The sequence below is a fragment of the Pteronotus mesoamericanus genome, unplaced genomic scaffold (assembly GCF_021234165.1).
Source record: "Pteronotus mesoamericanus isolate MK-2021 breed Mesoamerican mustached bat unplaced genomic scaffold, CSHL_Meso_final contig_121, whole genome shotgun sequence".
Classification (NCBI taxonomy): domain Eukaryota; kingdom Metazoa; phylum Chordata; class Mammalia; order Chiroptera; family Mormoopidae; genus Pteronotus; species Pteronotus mesoamericanus.
In genome coordinates this window covers 2972851-2991521 of record NW_026555046.1, presented here as the reverse complement: position 1 = coordinate 2991521, position 18671 = coordinate 2972851, and the positions used below count along the sequence as shown (strand labels likewise).

At 34.5% G+C, this 18671-nt stretch overlaps 1 protein-coding gene across 1 annotated transcript in view; it reads left to right on the top strand.

Moving 5' to 3' along the window:
- TMEM131 (transmembrane protein 131) overlaps nt 1–18671 on the top strand; it is a 243461-nt gene that overhangs the window by 37428 nt on the left and 187362 nt on the right. Inside the window, exon 2 of the mRNA XM_054586120.1 lies at nt 14631–14692. Within this exon, the coding sequence (XP_054442095.1) occupies nt 14631–14692 (62 nt within the window). The remainder of the gene's footprint in view (nt 1–14630; nt 14693–18671) is intronic.

The following is an 18671-nucleotide window of genomic DNA, read 5'->3' as shown; positions in this document are numbered from 1 at the left end:
TCCATAGCTTCTTTTTTTTTAATGCTGAGTAGTATTCAGTTGTGTGGACCACCACTTGTTTATCCATTCACTCATCAATGGAAGTTTGGGGCAGTTCCTCTTTTGAGCTATTACAAATAAAGCGGCTTATAACACTGTGTTCAAACCTTTCTGTATGTTTCACTTTCTCTCGGGTACATGCATAGGAGTGCAATTCTGGATCTAATGGGTGTATGTTTAACTTTTCAGTAATTGCTAACCTGTTTTCTAAACTGGTTGCCCCACTTTATTTACCATCAGCAGTGTGTTTGAGTTCAAGTCCATCCACATCCTTACTAATACTTGATATAGTAAGAGTTTTAAATTTTAGTCATTTCAGCGGGTGTGTGTGTGTTGGTGTCCCATTATGTTTCTAATATGCATTTACTTAATGATCTTGAACATTGATCAAGAACTAAGGATCCTGAGCATCTTCTTGTGTACTTTTGTTTCTGTGCTATTCATATCGTCTTTGCTTAAATGTTTAGTTAGATCTTTTGTGCATTTAAAAATTATATTGTTTATTACTTAGTTGCAAGGGTTCTTTACATATCTTGGATGCAAAACCTTTATCAGATAAATGTTTTGCAAATAGTTGTTTTCAGTCTCTGGCTAGTACTTTTTACTTCTGTAGCAAAAGACACTTCTGTGTCTTTTGAAGAATAAAAGTTAAAAAAGTTAAAGAAATGTGTATATATACACAATTGAATCATGTGTGTATATATACATGATTTTTACATATTTTATATATCATCATTTTTTGCATCTTAACATTTCCTCCTATGCTGATGTCTAGGAGTTTTTGAGTTTTAGCTTAAATTCTGTCATTCATTTCATATTGATTTTTGTAAGTGTTGAGGTATCAAGATTCTTTTTTTTCTCTCCCATTTGACTATCTAATTGTACCATCATTTTTTATTGAAACTATTTTCCCCTGATTGAATAGCCTTGATACCTTTGTCAATATCCATTGACCGTATATGTAGGGGTCTATTTCTGGAGTCTTTATTTTGGTCTGTTTACTGCCTTTGTATCAACATTACACTGCCTTGATTACTATGGCTCTATTTTAAGTAAGTCATAATGCTGTCTTCTTTTTTTCAAAATTGTTCTTAATGTTTTGGGTCTTTTGCTTTTCCATATACATTTTAGGATAATCTTGTAAATGTCTACAAAAAAGCCTGCTGAGATTTTTATTAAGATTGATTGACTACCTAGATCAGTTTGGAGAGAACTGGTATCTTAACAATATTGAGGGTTTTTGTTGTTGTTAGCATATGATTTAGGTTTTGTTTTTATGTTCGCTTTTTTTTTTTTAAGAACACAGTATATCTCTATTGAGGTGTTCTTTAATTTTTCTCAGCATTGTTTTGTCAAATATACCATTTGGTATATATATTTTGATGCTTTTATAAGTAGTTTTCAATTTTAGTTGTTGCCCTGGGATCTTACCACTTTGCTAATCTTGCTTTTATTCTAGTAGAATTTCTTAGGATTTTCTGCACTGAAAATAACGTTATCTGTGTGTAAAGACAATTTTATTTTCTCTTTTCCAACATATATGCTTTTATTTCTTTTTCTTGCCTTCTTGCATTGGCTAATACTTTCAATATGATATTGAATAGGAGTGGTGATAGGGAACATCCTTAGCTTGTTCTGCCCTTAGAGGGAAAGTATTTTGTCTTTTACCATTATGCTGTTAACTGTGTCTTTTTTTTTTTAATTTGTTAATTTTTCCTCACCTGAGGATGTGCTTATTGATGTTAGAAAGAGGAGAAGGGAGGGAAACATCGATGTGAAAGAAAAGCATCAATCTATCGCCTCTCATACACACTCCACCCTGGGACCAAAGCTACAACATAGGCATGTGCCAAGACTGGGAATTGAACCTATGACTTTTCAGTTTATGGAATGACACTCCAACTGAGTCATCATGGTTAGGGTATTACCTGTGTCTTTCATATAGACACAGGTAATGTGTCTATATGGTTTATCAATTTTCAGAAGTTCCTTTTGTTCCTATCTTGCCAAGATCTGTTTATCATGGAAAGGTTATGAATTTTATCAAATGCTTTTCCTGCATTTTCTGAGATGATTATTTTGCTTTTTGTTAGGTTGGATTACATTATTTTTTTATCAATGGTTTATCAATTTTCAGAAGTTCCTTTTGTTCCTATCTTGCCAAGATCTGTTTATCATGGAAAGGTTATGAATTTTATCAAATGCTTTTCCTGCATTTTCTGAGATGATTATTTTGCTTTTTGTTAGGTTGGATTACATTATTTTTTTAAAACGTGAAACCAATACTGCATTCCTGGATAAACCCCATGTGGCTACAATGTATTTATGCTTTTTATACATTAATGGATTATATTTGCTTAAATTTTAATAAGAAAGTTTGAATTTATAATAATAATACTGGTCTGTAGTTCTTTTCTTTTAATGTCTTTGTTTCTGGTAGCAGAGCAGTGCTGGCTTCATAAATGAATCAGGAAGTTTTCCCTTTTCTATATTCTGAGAGAATTTGTACTGAATTGGTCTTTTTTTCTTTAAATGTTTGGAAAATTTTATCATTTAATTCATCTGGGCTTGAAGTTTGCTTTGTAAGATTTTTAACTTCAAAATAATTTCTTTAATACATGTAAAGCTATTGAAGTTAACTTTTTTTTTCTTGACTGATCTCTGGCATTTTGAGTGTTTGACATATTGTTCATCTCATAATTTCAATGTTGACTATATTAACAAAGTTGTCTCTCATTTCTTAAGTTTTCTGTGACATCTCTTTACTGATTAGTCTGGCTAGAAGTTTATCAATTTATTCCTCCTCTTAAGAAAGCTTTTGATTTCTTTGATTTTTCTCTTTTGTTTATTTCTTTGATTTATAGTCTTTATTATATTTTTTCTGTTTTAGGTTTAATTTGCTCTTTGTTTTCTAGTTTCTTAGTCACTTTTTGGGGCATGTGTAATAAAAACTTTATTCATAAAATATGGATGATTACCTAATATTTAGAATGTGATATATATTATGTACATATGTGCAGTACAGATATTACATATACACACTCTTATAATAATGATTACATATTGTAAACACACAGGATAAAATCTCCGTCCAATAGCTGAGTTGGCATATCATTTTCACTGACATTTTAAATGGCTATAATACCACTGTAGTCACAGACACTTGGGCAGTTTATTCTTGTCACAGTTAATCTGTAGGAGCAGTAAGGATACCAAACACCTCTGTAACCAGTACTTTCAGTGTAGCATAATTAAGTAAGGAGGTTTACTGTAGTTTGACAGAAGGCTTTTTAAAAGAGTGTCTTTAAACAGTCATTTTAAAGTTGGAAGTTGATTTTCTTTCTTGTTAACTTTATTTGAAATATTTTCAAACTTTCAAAAAATTTATAAGAATCAAAATATAAAAAACATATCTTTACCCAGATTTGCTTATTGTCGACAGTTTGCCCTATTTGCTTTATCATTTACTGTTGGGGCTCCCTAACCACATACATACGCACACCAATAAATGAAAGAACTGTAAACTTAGAGCTCTTCTGGAATAAAGTTATGTTTTGTTCCTTTCTTAGAAAGTATTTAAAATGTCATTCAGGCAGTCTTTTAAGAAAAGATTTAGAAAATTGAAAACAAACCATGCAGGTTTTTGTTGTTGTTGATGATTTTAAAATATTGACTCAAATTGGCACACCCATCACTACTTTCCAATTTCAGAACATTTGCATATCCCCAAAAAGAAACCTTATACACATTATCAGTCACAATCCATTTCTTCCCAGTCTGTAGCAACTGAAAAGTTCATTAAATTTTTATTTCTGTGGATTTTCTTATTCCAGACATTTTCTGTAAATAGAATAATAAAATCTGTGGCCTTTTGTGTCTGGCTTCTGTCACTTTGCACTGTTTTCAAGGTTCATCTATGTTGTAGCATTCATTTTTGTGGCTGAGAAATATTTTATTGTATGGATTCACATATATTGTTTATCATTCATCAGTCAGTGGGCATTTAGGTTGTTCCTACTTTTTGGCTATGATGAATAATGTTGCTATGACCATTTTTCTAAGGTTTTGTTTGCACATGTGTTCAGCTCTGTGTGTGTGTGTGTGTGTGTGTGTGTGTGTGTGTGTGTGCGCGCTCTCTATTTACTTTTTTGAGTTTTCCAGAGTGGCTGCTTCATTTTTTACTCCCACCAGCAACTTATGGGTTACCAGTTTCTCCACATCATCACCAGTGCTTGTTATTTATTGTCTTGTCTTTTTTATTTTAGCCATTTTAGTATGTGTGAAGTGTTATCTTTGTTTTGATTTGCATTTCTTTGAGGACTGATCTTGAGTGTCTTTTCATGTATTTATTGGCTATTTGTATATCTTTGGAGAAATGTTTACTCTTTGCTTGTCCATGTTTTGTTGGGGTATTCATCTTTTTAAAAATTGAGTTTTTCACAGGACTCCACACTAGGAAGACAAACAATCCAATTAAAAAATGGGCAAAGGATTTACTCATTGCACTGAACAGACACTTCTCCAAGGAGGACATAAAGAGGGCCCAGAGACACATGAAAAAATGCTCATCATCACTAGCCAACAGAGAGCAAATTAAAACCACAATGAGATGCCACTTCACACAAGTCAGAATGGCCATCATTAATAAATCAACAAACAGGTGCTGGTGAGGCTGTGGAGAAAAGGGAACCCTAGTGCACTGTTGGTGGGAATGCAGACTGGTGCAGCCACTCTGGGAAACAGTTTGGAATATCTTCAGAAAGCTAAAGATGGAACGGCCTTTTGATCCAGCAACCCCACTGCTGGGATTATACCCTAAGCATCCTGAATCACTAGTTCAGAAGAACCTGTGCCCCCCAGTGTTCGTAGCAGCACAGTTTACATTAGCCAACTGCTAGAAACAGCCTAAGTGTCCAACACTAAATGAATCAAAAAACTGTGGTACATTTACACAATGGAATACTACGCAGGAGAAAGAAAGAACTCCAACCCTTCACAACAGTGTGGATAGAACTGGAGAGCATTATGCTAAGTGAAATAAGCCAGGGGGTGAAAGATTCTCACCTATAAGTGGAACCTAATCAACAAAACAAACAAATGAGCAACATAGAACCAGAGACTTGGAAATGAAGAACAAACTGACAGTGACCAAAGAGGAGGGGCGAGGGGGATAACATGAGAAAGAGGGTAGAGTCAAGTCAAGGAACATGAATAGAAGACTCATGGGCATGAACAATGATGGGGGACTGACTGTGGAAGTCGGAGGGAGGCGAGGTAGGGTAGAGAAGTGGGGGAAAAGGTGGGAAAACTGTATCAGAACAACAATAAACAAAAAAACTTAACCCAAAATTATAAAGAAAAAACATCTTCCTTTTAAAGTGTGAGATATTTAGAATGAGTCAGATTTTAAGTTAAAAAAAGTGACAAGTAAAAAAGATCTATACTCAAAAAAAGTCTACAATGAAATTTAAAAAAATGGTTCTAAGAATTCTCTCTCTATATTTTGTGTATTGAATACATATCCTCTAACAGATATATCATTTGCAGAAATTCTATTCTGTGGGTTGTATTTTCACTTTCTCAATGTTGCCCTTTGAAGCATGAAGTTTTTAATTTTGATGAAATCTGATTTATCTATATTTCCGTTTTTGATTGCTTATCCTACTTGAGACACATTACCTAATGCAAAGTTACAAAGATTTGCACCTAGTTATCTTCTAAGCATTTTGTAGTTTAAGCTCTGACGCTGAAGTCTTTAATGCATTTTGAGTGAGTTTTTCTGTATGGTGTGAGGTAAGATCCAGCTTCATTTTTTTGCATGCAGATATCCAGTTGTTCCAGAACCATTTGTTGAAATGATTAGCCTTTCCTTTGAATTATCTTGGCATTCCTGTCAAAAATCAATTGACCATAAATGTGAGGGTTTCTTTCTGGACTCTCAATTCTGTTCTCTTGATTTATACATCTGTCTGTGTTTCAGCGCCACACTATCTTGGTTAGTGTAGCTTTTTAGAAAGTTTTGTACTTGAAAGTAAGAGCCTCCCTGTGTTCTTTTTCAAGATTGTTTTGGCTATTCTGGGTTTCCTGCATTTTCTCAAGAATTTTAGGATCAATTTGCAATTACAAAAAAAGCAAGGTGAGATTTTGATAAAGATTCCATTAAATCAAAGATCAATTTGGTGAATATTGTAGTTTAAACATTGATAAGTAATCCATCCTACAAATACCAGATGTCTTTTCATTTATTTAGGTATTTAATTTCTTTCAGTGATGCTTTGCAGTTTAAAGTACTGGTCTTACACTTGGTCATGGTATAATCCTGTGCATATGTTGCTGGATATAGTCTGCTTGGATATTGTTGAGGACGTAATATGTATATTTACAAGTCTGTAAAGAAATTACAGGTCTGTAATTTCCTTTTCTTGTGATAACATTATCTGAGTTTGGTAGCATAGTATTAGGGCTTCAAAAGGTAAGTTGGGAAGTGTTTCCTCCTGTGTTATTTTTTTTGTTAGAGTTTGTAAAGCATTGTGTTAATCCTTCTCTAAATGTTTGGTAGAATTCACTAATGAAGACATTTGCCCCTAGGCTTTTCTTTATGGTAAGATTTTTGATTATTAATTCAATCTTGTTATAGATCTACTTAGATTTTCTGTTTATTCTTGAGTTAATTTCAGTAGTTTCTAGGTTTCTAGGTTTTTGGCCATTTCATCTAGGCTATCTGTTTTATTGGCAGTTTTTCCTAATTATTCTTCTATTCCTTTTACTCATTTAAGGTTGGTAAATTCCTTTTATTTCTGTAACATCAGTTCCCTGTTTCATTCATGAAGTTTTTTCAGTCTACCTGAAGTTTGTCAATTTTATTGATCTATTCAAATAATCAGATTTTTGTTTTATTAATTTTCTCTGTTGTTTTTCTGCTCTCAGTTTTATTTATGTCCACTCTTACTTGTATTATTTCCTTCTTTCTATTTGCTTGGGTTTAGTTTGCCCTTCTTTTTCTAGTTTCTTAAAATGATAGACATTATTAATTTAAGATCTTTGTACAGCTATAAATTTTTTCCTAGGCACTTATTTCACTGCATCTTATAAGTTATGGTATTGTGTGGTTTTGTTTATATTCATTTCAAAATATGTTCTAATTTTTTCTTTTGATTTCTTTTTTGACACATTGGTTATTTAGGACTGTGTTTTTAATTTCCACATTTAAAAAAATTTCCTCTATTACTGATTTGTAATTTTTTTACTCCATTGTGTTTGTATGATTTCATTTCCTTTAAAATAATTGGAACTTGTTTTATAGCCTAACATGTTGTCTGTATTGGAGAATGTCCCATGTGCACTAGAGAAGAATGTATATTCTATTGTTGGAGTGTTCTGTAAATGGTGATAGGTCTAATTGGTTTCTAGTGTTCAGGTTTATTGTTATTTCATTGTTGATATTTTGCCTAATTTTTCTACCCATATTTGAAGGTGAGATATTGAATTCTTCAAGGATTTTTGTTGAGTTTTCTGTTTTTCCTTTCATTTCTATTAGTTTTTGCTGCTTGTATTTTGGAGTTCTCTTGTTAGGTACACATATATTTATAATTATTGTATATTCTTGATAGATTGATTCCTTTATCATTATGAAATGTCTTTTGTCTCTAGTAACATTTTTTGTCTTAAAGTCTGTTCTTTGTAAATGATGGTCCTGGGGATGACAGTTAACATCTTGCTCAGATTAATACCACCTATTCTTTAAATATTTTTCCTACCCCTTTTTCTCGCATTTTCTTCTGGGACACCAATTGTACAAATGTTGGTACTCCTGGTGGTATCTCTTAGGTCACTGAGGCTTTGTTCATTCTTTCCTTCATTTTTATGTATTTATTTATTGTTGATTCTCAGACCATATAATTTCAACCTATTTTCACCTTTGCTGATTCTTTCTTCCACATTGTTGAAATATGCTATTTAGTCCCTTTGGTAAATTTTTAATTTGTTATTGTGCTTTTTATTCCCAGATTTCTATTTGTTTTCTTTTTATATTTTCTTTATTGATTTTTTCTTTTTGGTGAGACATCATTCTCTATTTTTTTCTTTATTAACATACTTAAAGTAGCTTATTAACATTTTTATCTAGGAAGTCCTATGTCTGGGCTTCATCAGGAATAGTTTCTATTCATTGCATTTTTTCCTGTTTATGGGCCATATTTTGTCATTTCTTTACTCTTATAATACTTTATTAAAGATGGGAACCTCAATAATTGTGCTTTTTTATTTGGTTCTTTTCATAAATTCCTTTGTGCTTTTAATGTGAAAAGAAGATAAATTAGATGTCTGTTACATCTTTCAGATAAGAAAATTAGCGAGGAAATAAATATGGTTTCAGTGCGGAAGTATCTTTATAAAGAGAGGAGTCCATATAAAACTAGTTCAGAATGCTTAAAAATTTTTGTTACTGAGCCTTTTGCTGAAACAAAATCCTGAGCAAGTGTAATTATGAAAGAGATATTAGTATCATTAGTGATGATTAATTTTGAAATATTAATGCCATTATTTTAACCAATGTGTCTTATCTTTCATTTTTCAGACTTTGTCCTAGGCATAGATAACAAACTAAGTTATAGATTGTGATAATAGTTAAAATAGAGCATATGATGGAGAAAAACAGGGATCTGCTTGGAGCAGTCACAGAAGGCCTCTCTGGGGTAGCTTTGAGGTTAACATTTGAAGAAGACAGCAGCCATGAGGAAAGAATTTCAGGCAAGGTAGCTCTTTGACTCAGAATTTGGGGGCCCTTCCAAGTCCTTCTTGTATGGCCTTTTCCTCACCTGTTTTTATGTTTGTTTGTTTGTTTTAAATATCACTGGTTTAATTAGTTCAGTCTTGCATTGTAGGTGAGGAGACTGAAGGCTAGAAAAGTAAACACTTGATGGTGACAGCCTGGGATCCTAATGCCTCACGCACACACCCATATGATATCTATTTCTAATGGGTTATTTGCAACATTTATTATTTTCATGAATTACTGTAAAAGATGTATGAAAACAAGCAGACTGTATCTAGTCATTAGTTGCAATAGCCAGAAAAAAAAAATCTCTACCTAGAAGGGGAAAAAAGCTAATTATAGTTGAGAAAAATTTGCCTTTAAAGTGAAGGTTTTTTAAAAAATTATTTTATGTCATTCTTAACGAAATGAAGTAGGGAAGTAAACAAACTTCTGCACTTCTGTTTTGAAAGTGGGTCATTAAACAACTGACACATTGAGATTCTTACACAATATAATAAGCTTTGTTACTCAGACATCATAGTCATGTGGGTGGATATGAGGAGCTTCAGGTACATCTTACTGAGTCTAACTTCACAAGTAAATACCAGTACAATCATAAAAGCCAGAAATAGAAATCCCTTTTGTTTATATACCCTTCTTTCCTCACTTGTTATTGGAAATAACATATGCCTAATTTTTTAAATGAGGTTGCTTGTAGGTGATGTTAGTAATAAGCATTAATGTAACATTTACTTTGAAAGTAAATAGTGATGGGTTTAGAAGCATTGATTCTGGAGCCCCATTGTTGAAATTTAGTCCATCTCAAGCCACATTCTTGTTGAGTGACCTGAAGCATAACCCCACTGTGCCCGTCTGTCTTTACATGGAATCTGTAATATCTGTGTCACATGATCAATTTGAAGTTTAACAACATAGTGATCGATAATCATTAGATGTTATTTTTATTTCTATCATATATGGTTTCTGCTTGAATCGGGGAAAATTGGGAAGTTGGGGATTCATTTTGAGTATAAAATTAGGGAAAAAATTTTTGAGAGGAAGTATTTTTTAGTTATGGTTTCAAATTCAGAGGTGGAGAAGGGGGAATTTGACTTGCTTTGGTTCCTTTTTGTATTTCATAGGTTTAATAACATAAAATGATGAAGTATATATTTAGTGTAAGTGCTATTTTTCTAGGCACCAATTTAAAGTTATAATTGATCATTTAAAGCATTGTATACTGTGTCATTTCATGCCAGAGTTAAATCCTATTCATTTCCACATCTTTTGAGGAAAGCTCATGATGTGTAACACACTGTATTTTGCCATGTATAATATGCACTTTTTGCCCAAATTTTTGAGGAAAAAATAAGGATGCACATTATACATGGGTATAATGAATACATGCCATGGGTGTAATAATGGGTGTAATAATCCTGTGTATAATGCTCGCAAAAAACGTGGGTGCACGTTATATATGGCAAAATATGGTGATTTTTTTTTTAGGACTTTATAAATCAGCTGCTACTATTAATTTTTTTCACCTAAAGTAATTGAAGTTTTTTTAAAAAGCTCCTAATTAAAAATACAGTGCACCCAAATTATACTTTTGCCTCTGTCTTAAAAGTTCTTGTTAGCTAAATTTCTGATCTCATTTGATGATGGGAACTTACGCAGTGGTCATCATGTAGTATTTCTAACAGCAGCCACCAAATACAGTACGTTTCCAGTACCTTCTTGTTGGTTTCCTTTATTGACTAAATGGAACATTTCTAACTAGGAGCTCCTACTTTTTGTCTCATAATGTGAACAACTGGCTAGTCAGTTAATTCTTGTTAGTTCTTTGTGTTCTTACATCAATAAATTGGTCTTCAAGAGAAGTATAACAAAAAGATTTCCCGGGTAGTATGAAATTTCAGTTTATGTTAACAGTTAAGGAAAGGGATGAGAAATGGGATGGGTGAGCTGGGCAGAACCCTTTATACTCACAGTTCTTCCTTCTGAACAGTTTACCACTTTCTGTAAAGATGATCTCCTGCACGTCAAATGTACTCTTTGTCAGTAATCCCGTCAGAGTCATTAGCTCTAATCTTAGGTTTGAAATTCAACTACAAGCTGGAACTAGAGACAAAAACCAAGTCACTTGTATCATTGAGTGCAAATACCAAATTATACCTGAGCAAAAAGGCAGGGTTTCATTCATGCACTCAAAAGTTGTTGGATGTTCTCTATATACTAAGAACTGGTGGGCAATGAGCAGGAGTAGAACAGGTTGTGTGAAGAAGAGACTGTTCTATGATGTGACCACTGCTGGATCCACAAGCTAGATTTAGGCCAGAACAGAGATGGCTTCCCATAAATCCCCTCAGAACCGGTTTGTTCAACCCCTCCCTTTATCCCCAGGCTTGCTGGTTCCTGGAACAGCCCCTTGCCCTCCCTGCCCGCTCACCCCACCCCCTGCCGCCACCACCTCCTTGGGCAAGCTTGTGAGTGGTTTTTCTTTATCTGGGGCTCCAGTACCTTTATTTATCCTGCCTCATTCTATATAATTCTTTAACACCTGCTGCAGTGGCAGAGGATATCCATGTTGTTTTATCTGCCCAAGACACTCCTCATATATAAGTTCTCTTAATAAACTCTTGTTGCAATGATGGAGTTGTCAGCCTCTTACTCTGGTCTCTCAAGACCTGGGAAATTTAATGAAAAGCTTGACATTGGTTAAAGTTAAGAAATGAAGGACATGAATTTCCCAAAATACAATCAAGATGTGATTATTAGAATACGAGGAAAGTGATGCAGGCAGGAAAACACCACTTTAACTATGTAAAGTAATCTCATTAGCTAGTATCTCACTCTGCTGCTTGACTTTCAGCCTTAGCCATACTAGAAAAGCCAGGTATATGAGATTAGACAGCAAGTGTCTTCTCTGAATGCCCAAAAACCAATGAAGAGGAGTTCAGTAAATGCCATACTAAGTGAAAATACCATTATTTTGTGCTTTTTAACAATTAACTCTATTTTAGAACAATCTTTATTTTTATATAAACATTTCAAAAATAGTACAGAGTTCCTATATACCCCCTCCCCCCGTTTTCCCTGTTATTAACATCTTCCATTAATACGGTACTCTTTTTCTATTAATTAATGCATTCTTACTAAGTGACGCCCATACTTTAATCAGACTTCCTTTGCTTCTACCTAATTCTCTTTTTCTTTTTTAGGATCCCACACAAGATAGCCCATTACATTTAGTAGTCACGTCCCCTGAGGCTCCTCTGATCTCTGAGTGTCTCAGGCTTTTCTTGTTTTTTATGACTGTGACAGTTTTCAGGAGTACTGGTCAGGTACTTTGTAGAATGTCCCTCAATGAGATTTCCCTGGTGTTTTTCTCATGATGAGACTGGGGCTAAGTGATTTGGGGAGGATAAAAGTGTCATTTTTACTATACATTATGTCAAGGGTACAGACTATCAACATGATCTTTCACTGTGGAAGTTGACCCTGATCATCTGAGGTAACATTTGTCAGGTTCCGCCAGAGTGTATTTACTCTTTAGTCCCTCCATTCTATACTATTTTCTTTGGAAGGAAATCACTGTGTGCATCCCAGGCTTAAAGAATAGGGAGTTACACTCCACAGTCTTGACAGAAGAATTTCTAAAAGTAAATTTCAGAATTCTTCTGCCTAGGAGTTTTGTCTCTTTTCCCCACTTACTTATTTATTCAGTCATTTATTTGTACCAGTATGGACTTGTAGATATTTATTTTATACTTTCAGTTATAATTTAATACAACTTTGTTTTACTGCTTAAGTTGTTTTAGCTTTCGCCATCTGGGAATTCTTTCTGTTAACTCATGTCCCTTTCACATATTTCCATCAATGTAGGTTTTTTGTTCTTAGCATTTTCTCACTTTTTGGCACTCTAAGATGTTCCACTTTCATCTTGTGTATTTCTTGCCTTAGCCCTAGATTAAGCCACCTCTCTAAGAAGCCCTGGTTCCTTTTATTGGAGGATGATACTAGAAACCAAGACCTGAGTGATAAGTGTGCCCTTTGCTACTGGCATATAATTGCTTCCAGGTCCTCTCAACTGACAGGGCAAAGAAATTTATGTAATGTATACTAACCTGTGTATGTGCACATCCATAAGCTTCAGAATGTAATCATCTGTACTAAACATGTATCAAGCTAAACATGAGTTCATACTGATGTTGCCAACTCTTATCCATTACCACATAGATCATTCTAGCCTCCTTCTCTTGCTTTTGTGTAAACTCTTAACTTACTCCAAGAGTGAGAAATCTAATTCCCACTATCCATCATCCACATACTTAATTGTTCAATTCCAGTATACATGTATCAGCATCAGAATTATTAACCCACACCCATGTGGGAAATAACTTTATCAACTAGAGTATAGTGCTTATGTAGTTTCTTTGCCTGTAGTCATACAGATTCCAGTAATTTCCAAATTACTTTCATCAGCACTTTCCCCCATTCTACCCCTCCTTCAGTGAGTTGGTTTCATACATTTGTAATATAGTAAAATTGTTTTGTCACGTTTTTCATTCCATCATGGGATCCCCTGATCTCCTAAATGATTTTTTTTAATTTTATACATGTTAGGTTCACTGTTTGTTCTGTAGAGTTCTGTTCTGACAAATACATAGTGTCATGTATCTACGTTGTAGTATCATGCAGAATAGTTTCACTGCCCTAAAAAATTTGCTGTGGTTCACTTTTTCTTCCTTTCCTTTGTCTCCCCAAACCTCTAGCAACCACTGATCTTTTTACCATCTCTATGTTATTACCTTTTCCAGAATGTCTTATACTTATAATCCTACAGTATGTAGTATTTTCTCTTACATTTTATTACTGAATAATAGTCCATTGTATTGGTGTACTACGTTTGTCTTTCTAGTTACCTGTTAAAGAACATCTTGATTATGTTCAGTTGCGGTGATTATGAATAAAGTTGTTATGACAAATTGTATGCTGATTTTTTTGTGGACATATGTTTTCAAGTCAGTTGGGTAAATACCTAGGAACACAATTGCTGTATTGTGTGGTAAAAGTATGTTAGCTTTGTATCTTGGCTTTGCATTGTTTTCAATTTCCTGGAACAGAATAGTCTCCTTTTGCCATTTTCCTTGCCCATTCCCCTACCAAGTGTCTTGACTGTTGATCCCAGGCCATATCACCCCTGCAAAAGAGCAGATGATACAAAATGCCAGCTTATCATTTTAGGGGATAAATACAATGGTCTAGTGATCTTTTTTAGGTGTTTATGATATTTCCAGTAACCTACCAATGAAAATAATCTGCACCTAGTTGAATATGACTGTTCTGTACTTTCTGGCAGTATAGTAGGAATAGATATTTTGCAAGTGGTTTACATAGCCTGTAGGTTGTTTAAAACTAGTTTCTAATTGAGTTGTATTAATTTTAAACATATTTTATTGTTGTTAAAATCCTGAAGTATTGGTCATATTTTCCATCTAGCAGTATATTTTTAGAATATAAAAGTGTAGCCCTGTTTGGTGTGGCTCAGTGGATTGAATGCTGGTCTGCAAACCAGAGTCGCCAGTTCGATTCCCAGTCTGTACATGCCTGGGTTGCAAGTCAAGTCCCAAGTGGGAGGCATGCAAAAGGCAACCACACACTGATGTTTCTCTCCCTCTCTTTCTCCCCCCTTTCCCCTCTCTCTAAAAATAAATAAAACCTAAAAAGTAAATGAATAAAATATAAAATTGTAGCATTACCTTTAAGATAAATGGGTTTATTTAAATCAAATTTATGCATCTGTAAGTGATAGTATGTTTTGTTTCCTTCACAGCATTTATTCAGTCAGAGAGCATAATAGAAGTACTGCGATTTGACGATGGAGGGCTACTACAGGTAATTTTATTTTATTTTTTTCAGTTACCAATCATAGCATTATTTATTAACAAAAATTTGGAAACAGCCTAAAGAGATTGTTAGTCAAAAAAAAAAGAACAAAGGTATTCTAGGTAGTCATTAAAGGTAATTGCCTTGTTAGGTATAATTCTCACAGTATAAGAGAAAATAGAAAACAAAAAGAATATATAGTAAAAATTTATCCTTAGTTAAATTGTATGTGCATTTATATTTATTTATTTATTTATTTTCTTTTTCTTCCCCAAGTACAATGGTCTCCATTTTCCCACCACCACTTTCCCCTGCCCCACCCACCCCCACCTCCCACGCTCAATCCTTCCCCACTTTTGCTTTGTCCTTGGGTCCTTTATACCTGTTCCTTGACTTAACCCTTCCCTTTCTTTTCTCCTTTACCTCCCTCACTCCTCCCCTCTGGTTACTGTTGCTTTGTTTTTTCTTTCAATGTTGCTGGTTATATTTTTCTTACTTGTTTGTTTTATTGGTTAGGTTCCACTTATAGGTGAGATCATATGGTATTTATCTTTCACCTCCTGGCTTACTTTGTTGAGCATATTGCCCTCCAGTTCCATCCATGCTGTTGCAAAGGGTAGGAGTGAGTTCTTTCTGCTGTGTAGTATTCAATGGTGTAAATGTACCATAGCTTTTTGATCCACTCATTTACTGATGGGCACTTGGGTTCTGCTGCTATGAACATTAGGGTGCATAGGTCCTGTTGAAGTGGTGTTTTGGGACTCTTCAGGTATAATCCCAGCAGTGGAATCCCTGGGTCAAAAGGCAGTTCCATTTTTATCTTTTTGAGGATATTCCACACTGTTTCCCACAGTGGCTCCACCTTTCCACATTCCCACCAGCAGTGTACTAGGATTCCCTTTTCTCCACAAACAGCTCTTGTTAGTTGTTGATTCCTTTATGATGGCCATTCTGACCGGCGTGAAGTGGTATCTCTTTATGGTTTTAATTTGCATCTTTCTGATGGCTAGTGATGCCGAGCATCCTTTCATATGTCTCTTGGCCCTCTGTATGTCTTCCTTGGAGAAGAGACTGTCAGATCTCTTGCCCATTTTTTAATTGGTTTGTTTGTCTTCCTGGAGTGGAGTTGTATGAGTTCTTTATATATTTTGGAGATCAAACCCTTGTCTGAGGTGTCATTGGCAAATATATTTTCCTGTACGTTTGTCTCCCTTTTCATTATGCTGATGTTTTCTTTAGCTGTGGAGAAGCTTCTTATTTTGATGAGGTCCCATTTGTTTATTCTTTCCTTTGTGTCCATTGCTCTAGAGGACATATTAGTGAAGATACTGCTGCATGGAATATCTGGGAGTTTCCTGCCTATGTTCTCTAGGACTTTTATGGTGTCACAACATACTTAAGTCTTTTATCCATCTTGAGTTTATTTTTATGTGGTGTAAGTTGATGATCAAGTTTCATTTTTTTGCATGTAGCTGTCCAGCTCTCCCAAAACCATTTGTTTAATTCCATTTTATGCGTCTGCCCCCTTGGTCAAATATTAATTGACCATAGAGACATGGGTTTACTTCTGGGCTCTCTGTTCTCTTCCATTGATCAATGTATCTGTTCTTATGCCAGTACCAGACTGTTTTGATTACACTGGCCTTGTAATATAGTTTGATGTTACTTTATTCTTATTTCTCAAAATTGCTGCTGCTATTCCAGGCCATTTATGGTTCCATATAAATTTTTGAATTGTTTGTTCTATATCTGTGAAATATCTCATTGGTATTTGAATAGGGATTTCATTGACTCTATAAATTGCTTTGGGTAGTATGGACATTTTGATGATGTTAATTCTTTCAAACCATGAACACGGTATATACTTCCATTTATTTGTATCTTCCTTAATTTCATTCCTCAGTGTTGTATAGTTTTCCGCATACAGGTCTTTTATGTCCTTGGTTAAGTTTATTCTTAGGTACTTTATTTTTCTTGTTGCTATATCAAATGGGATTCTTTTCCTGATTCTGATTTTACTATTTCATTGTTGGTGTACAAAAATGCCTTCGATTTCTGAATATTGACTTTGTAGCCCACTGTTTTGCCAAATCATTTATTAGGTTGAGTAGTTTTTCTTGGAGTTTATGGGGTTTTCTCTGTACACTATCATGTCTTCTGCAATGACAGTTTTACTTCTTTTTTTCCAGTTTGAATGCCTTTTATTTCTCTTCTCTGATCTCTGTGGCTAGGACTTCCAATGGTATGTCGGATAGAAGTGGTGGAAGAGGACATCTTGTCTTTTTCCCGATCTTAGTGGGAAAGCTTTTAGTTTTTGCCCATTGAGTATGATGTTGGCTGTAGTTTTTCATATATGGCCTTTATTGTGTTGAGGTATGCCCCATTTACTCCCACTTTGCTGAGTGTTATGATTATCAGTGAGTGCTGTACCTTACCAAATGCTTTTTTCACATCTATTGGTATAATAAGGTGTGTCTTGCCTTTCCTTTTGTTTATGTGATGTATAAAGTATATTGATTTGCAAATACTGAACCATCCTTGCATCCTTGGGATGAATCCCACCTGATCACGGCAGGTGATCTTTTTAATGTATTGCTGGATGTGGTTTGCCAATATTTTCTTGAGGATTTTAGCATCTATGTTCATCAGTGATACTGGTCTGTAGTTTTCTTTTTTGGTTGTGTCTTTATCTGGTTTTGGGATTAGGATGATGCTGGCCTCATAAAAAGAGTTTGGGAGTCTTCCCTCTTCATGGATTTGTTGAAATAGTCTGAGGTTCAGTGGTTATCTCTTCCTTAAATGTCTTGTAAAATTCTCCTATAAATCTGTCTGGTCCAGGGCTTCTGTGTACTGGGAGTTTTTTGATTACTGCTTCAGTTACACAAGCTGTTATCAGTCTGTTCAGGCTTTCTGCTTCTTTTTCATTCAGTGTTGGGAGGTTATAGTTTTCTAGAAATTTGTCCATTTCATCAAGGTTTTCAGTTTTCTTGGCATGTAATTGTTCATAGTAATTTCTTACACTCCTTTGTATTTCTGCGGTTTCAGTTGTAATTTTTCCTCTTTCATCTGATTTTATTCATTTGGGTCCTGTCCCTTTTCTTCTTGATGAGTCTGCTTAAAGGCTTGGCCATTTGGTTTATCTTTTCAAAGAAACAGCTCCTGGATTGGTTGATCTTTTGGAATTCTTCTTCAGTGTCCATGTCATTCAGTTTTGCTCTGATCTTGGTTATTTCCTTCCTTGTACTCGTTCTGGGCTTTGTTGCTGTTTCTCCAGTTCTTGAAGCTGGAGGATTAGGTCGTTTATTTGAAATGTTTCTATCTTTTTTAGGTAGGGCGGTATTGCTATGAAGTTCCCTCTCACGACTGCATTCTCTGTGTCCCATAGATTTTGGACTGTTGTGTGTTCATTTTCATTTGTATCCAGAAACTTCTTGATTTCTTCTTTGATCTCATTATGACCTATTCTTTGTTTAATAGCATGCTATTCAATCTCCATGAGTTTCAGTGTTTTTGAATTTTCTCCTTGAGGTTGGTTTCCAGTTTCAAGCCCTTGCGGTCCAAGAAAATGCTTGTTATGATTTCATTTTTCTTGACTTTGTTGAGGCTTATTCTGTGTTCTCTCATATGGTCTGTCTTTGAAAATGTTCCATGTGCATTTGAAAAGAATGTGTATTTTCCTTCTTTGGGATGAAAGATATATATGATATATATGTATATATCAGTTAAGTCCATTCAATCTAATGCGTTGTTCAGTTCCACAATATTTTTGTTGATATTTTGTTTGGAAGATCTATCCATTATTTATGGTGGCATGTTAAAATCCCCTACTGTCAGGGAACACTGTTTATATCTTTCTTGAAGCCATCCAAGATTTTCCTTACATATTTCGGTGCTCCTGTATTGGGTGCATATAGGTTTACAATGTATATATCTTCTTGACGGATTCTTCCTTTGGGTCTTATGAAGTGTCCTTATGTGTCTCTTAATA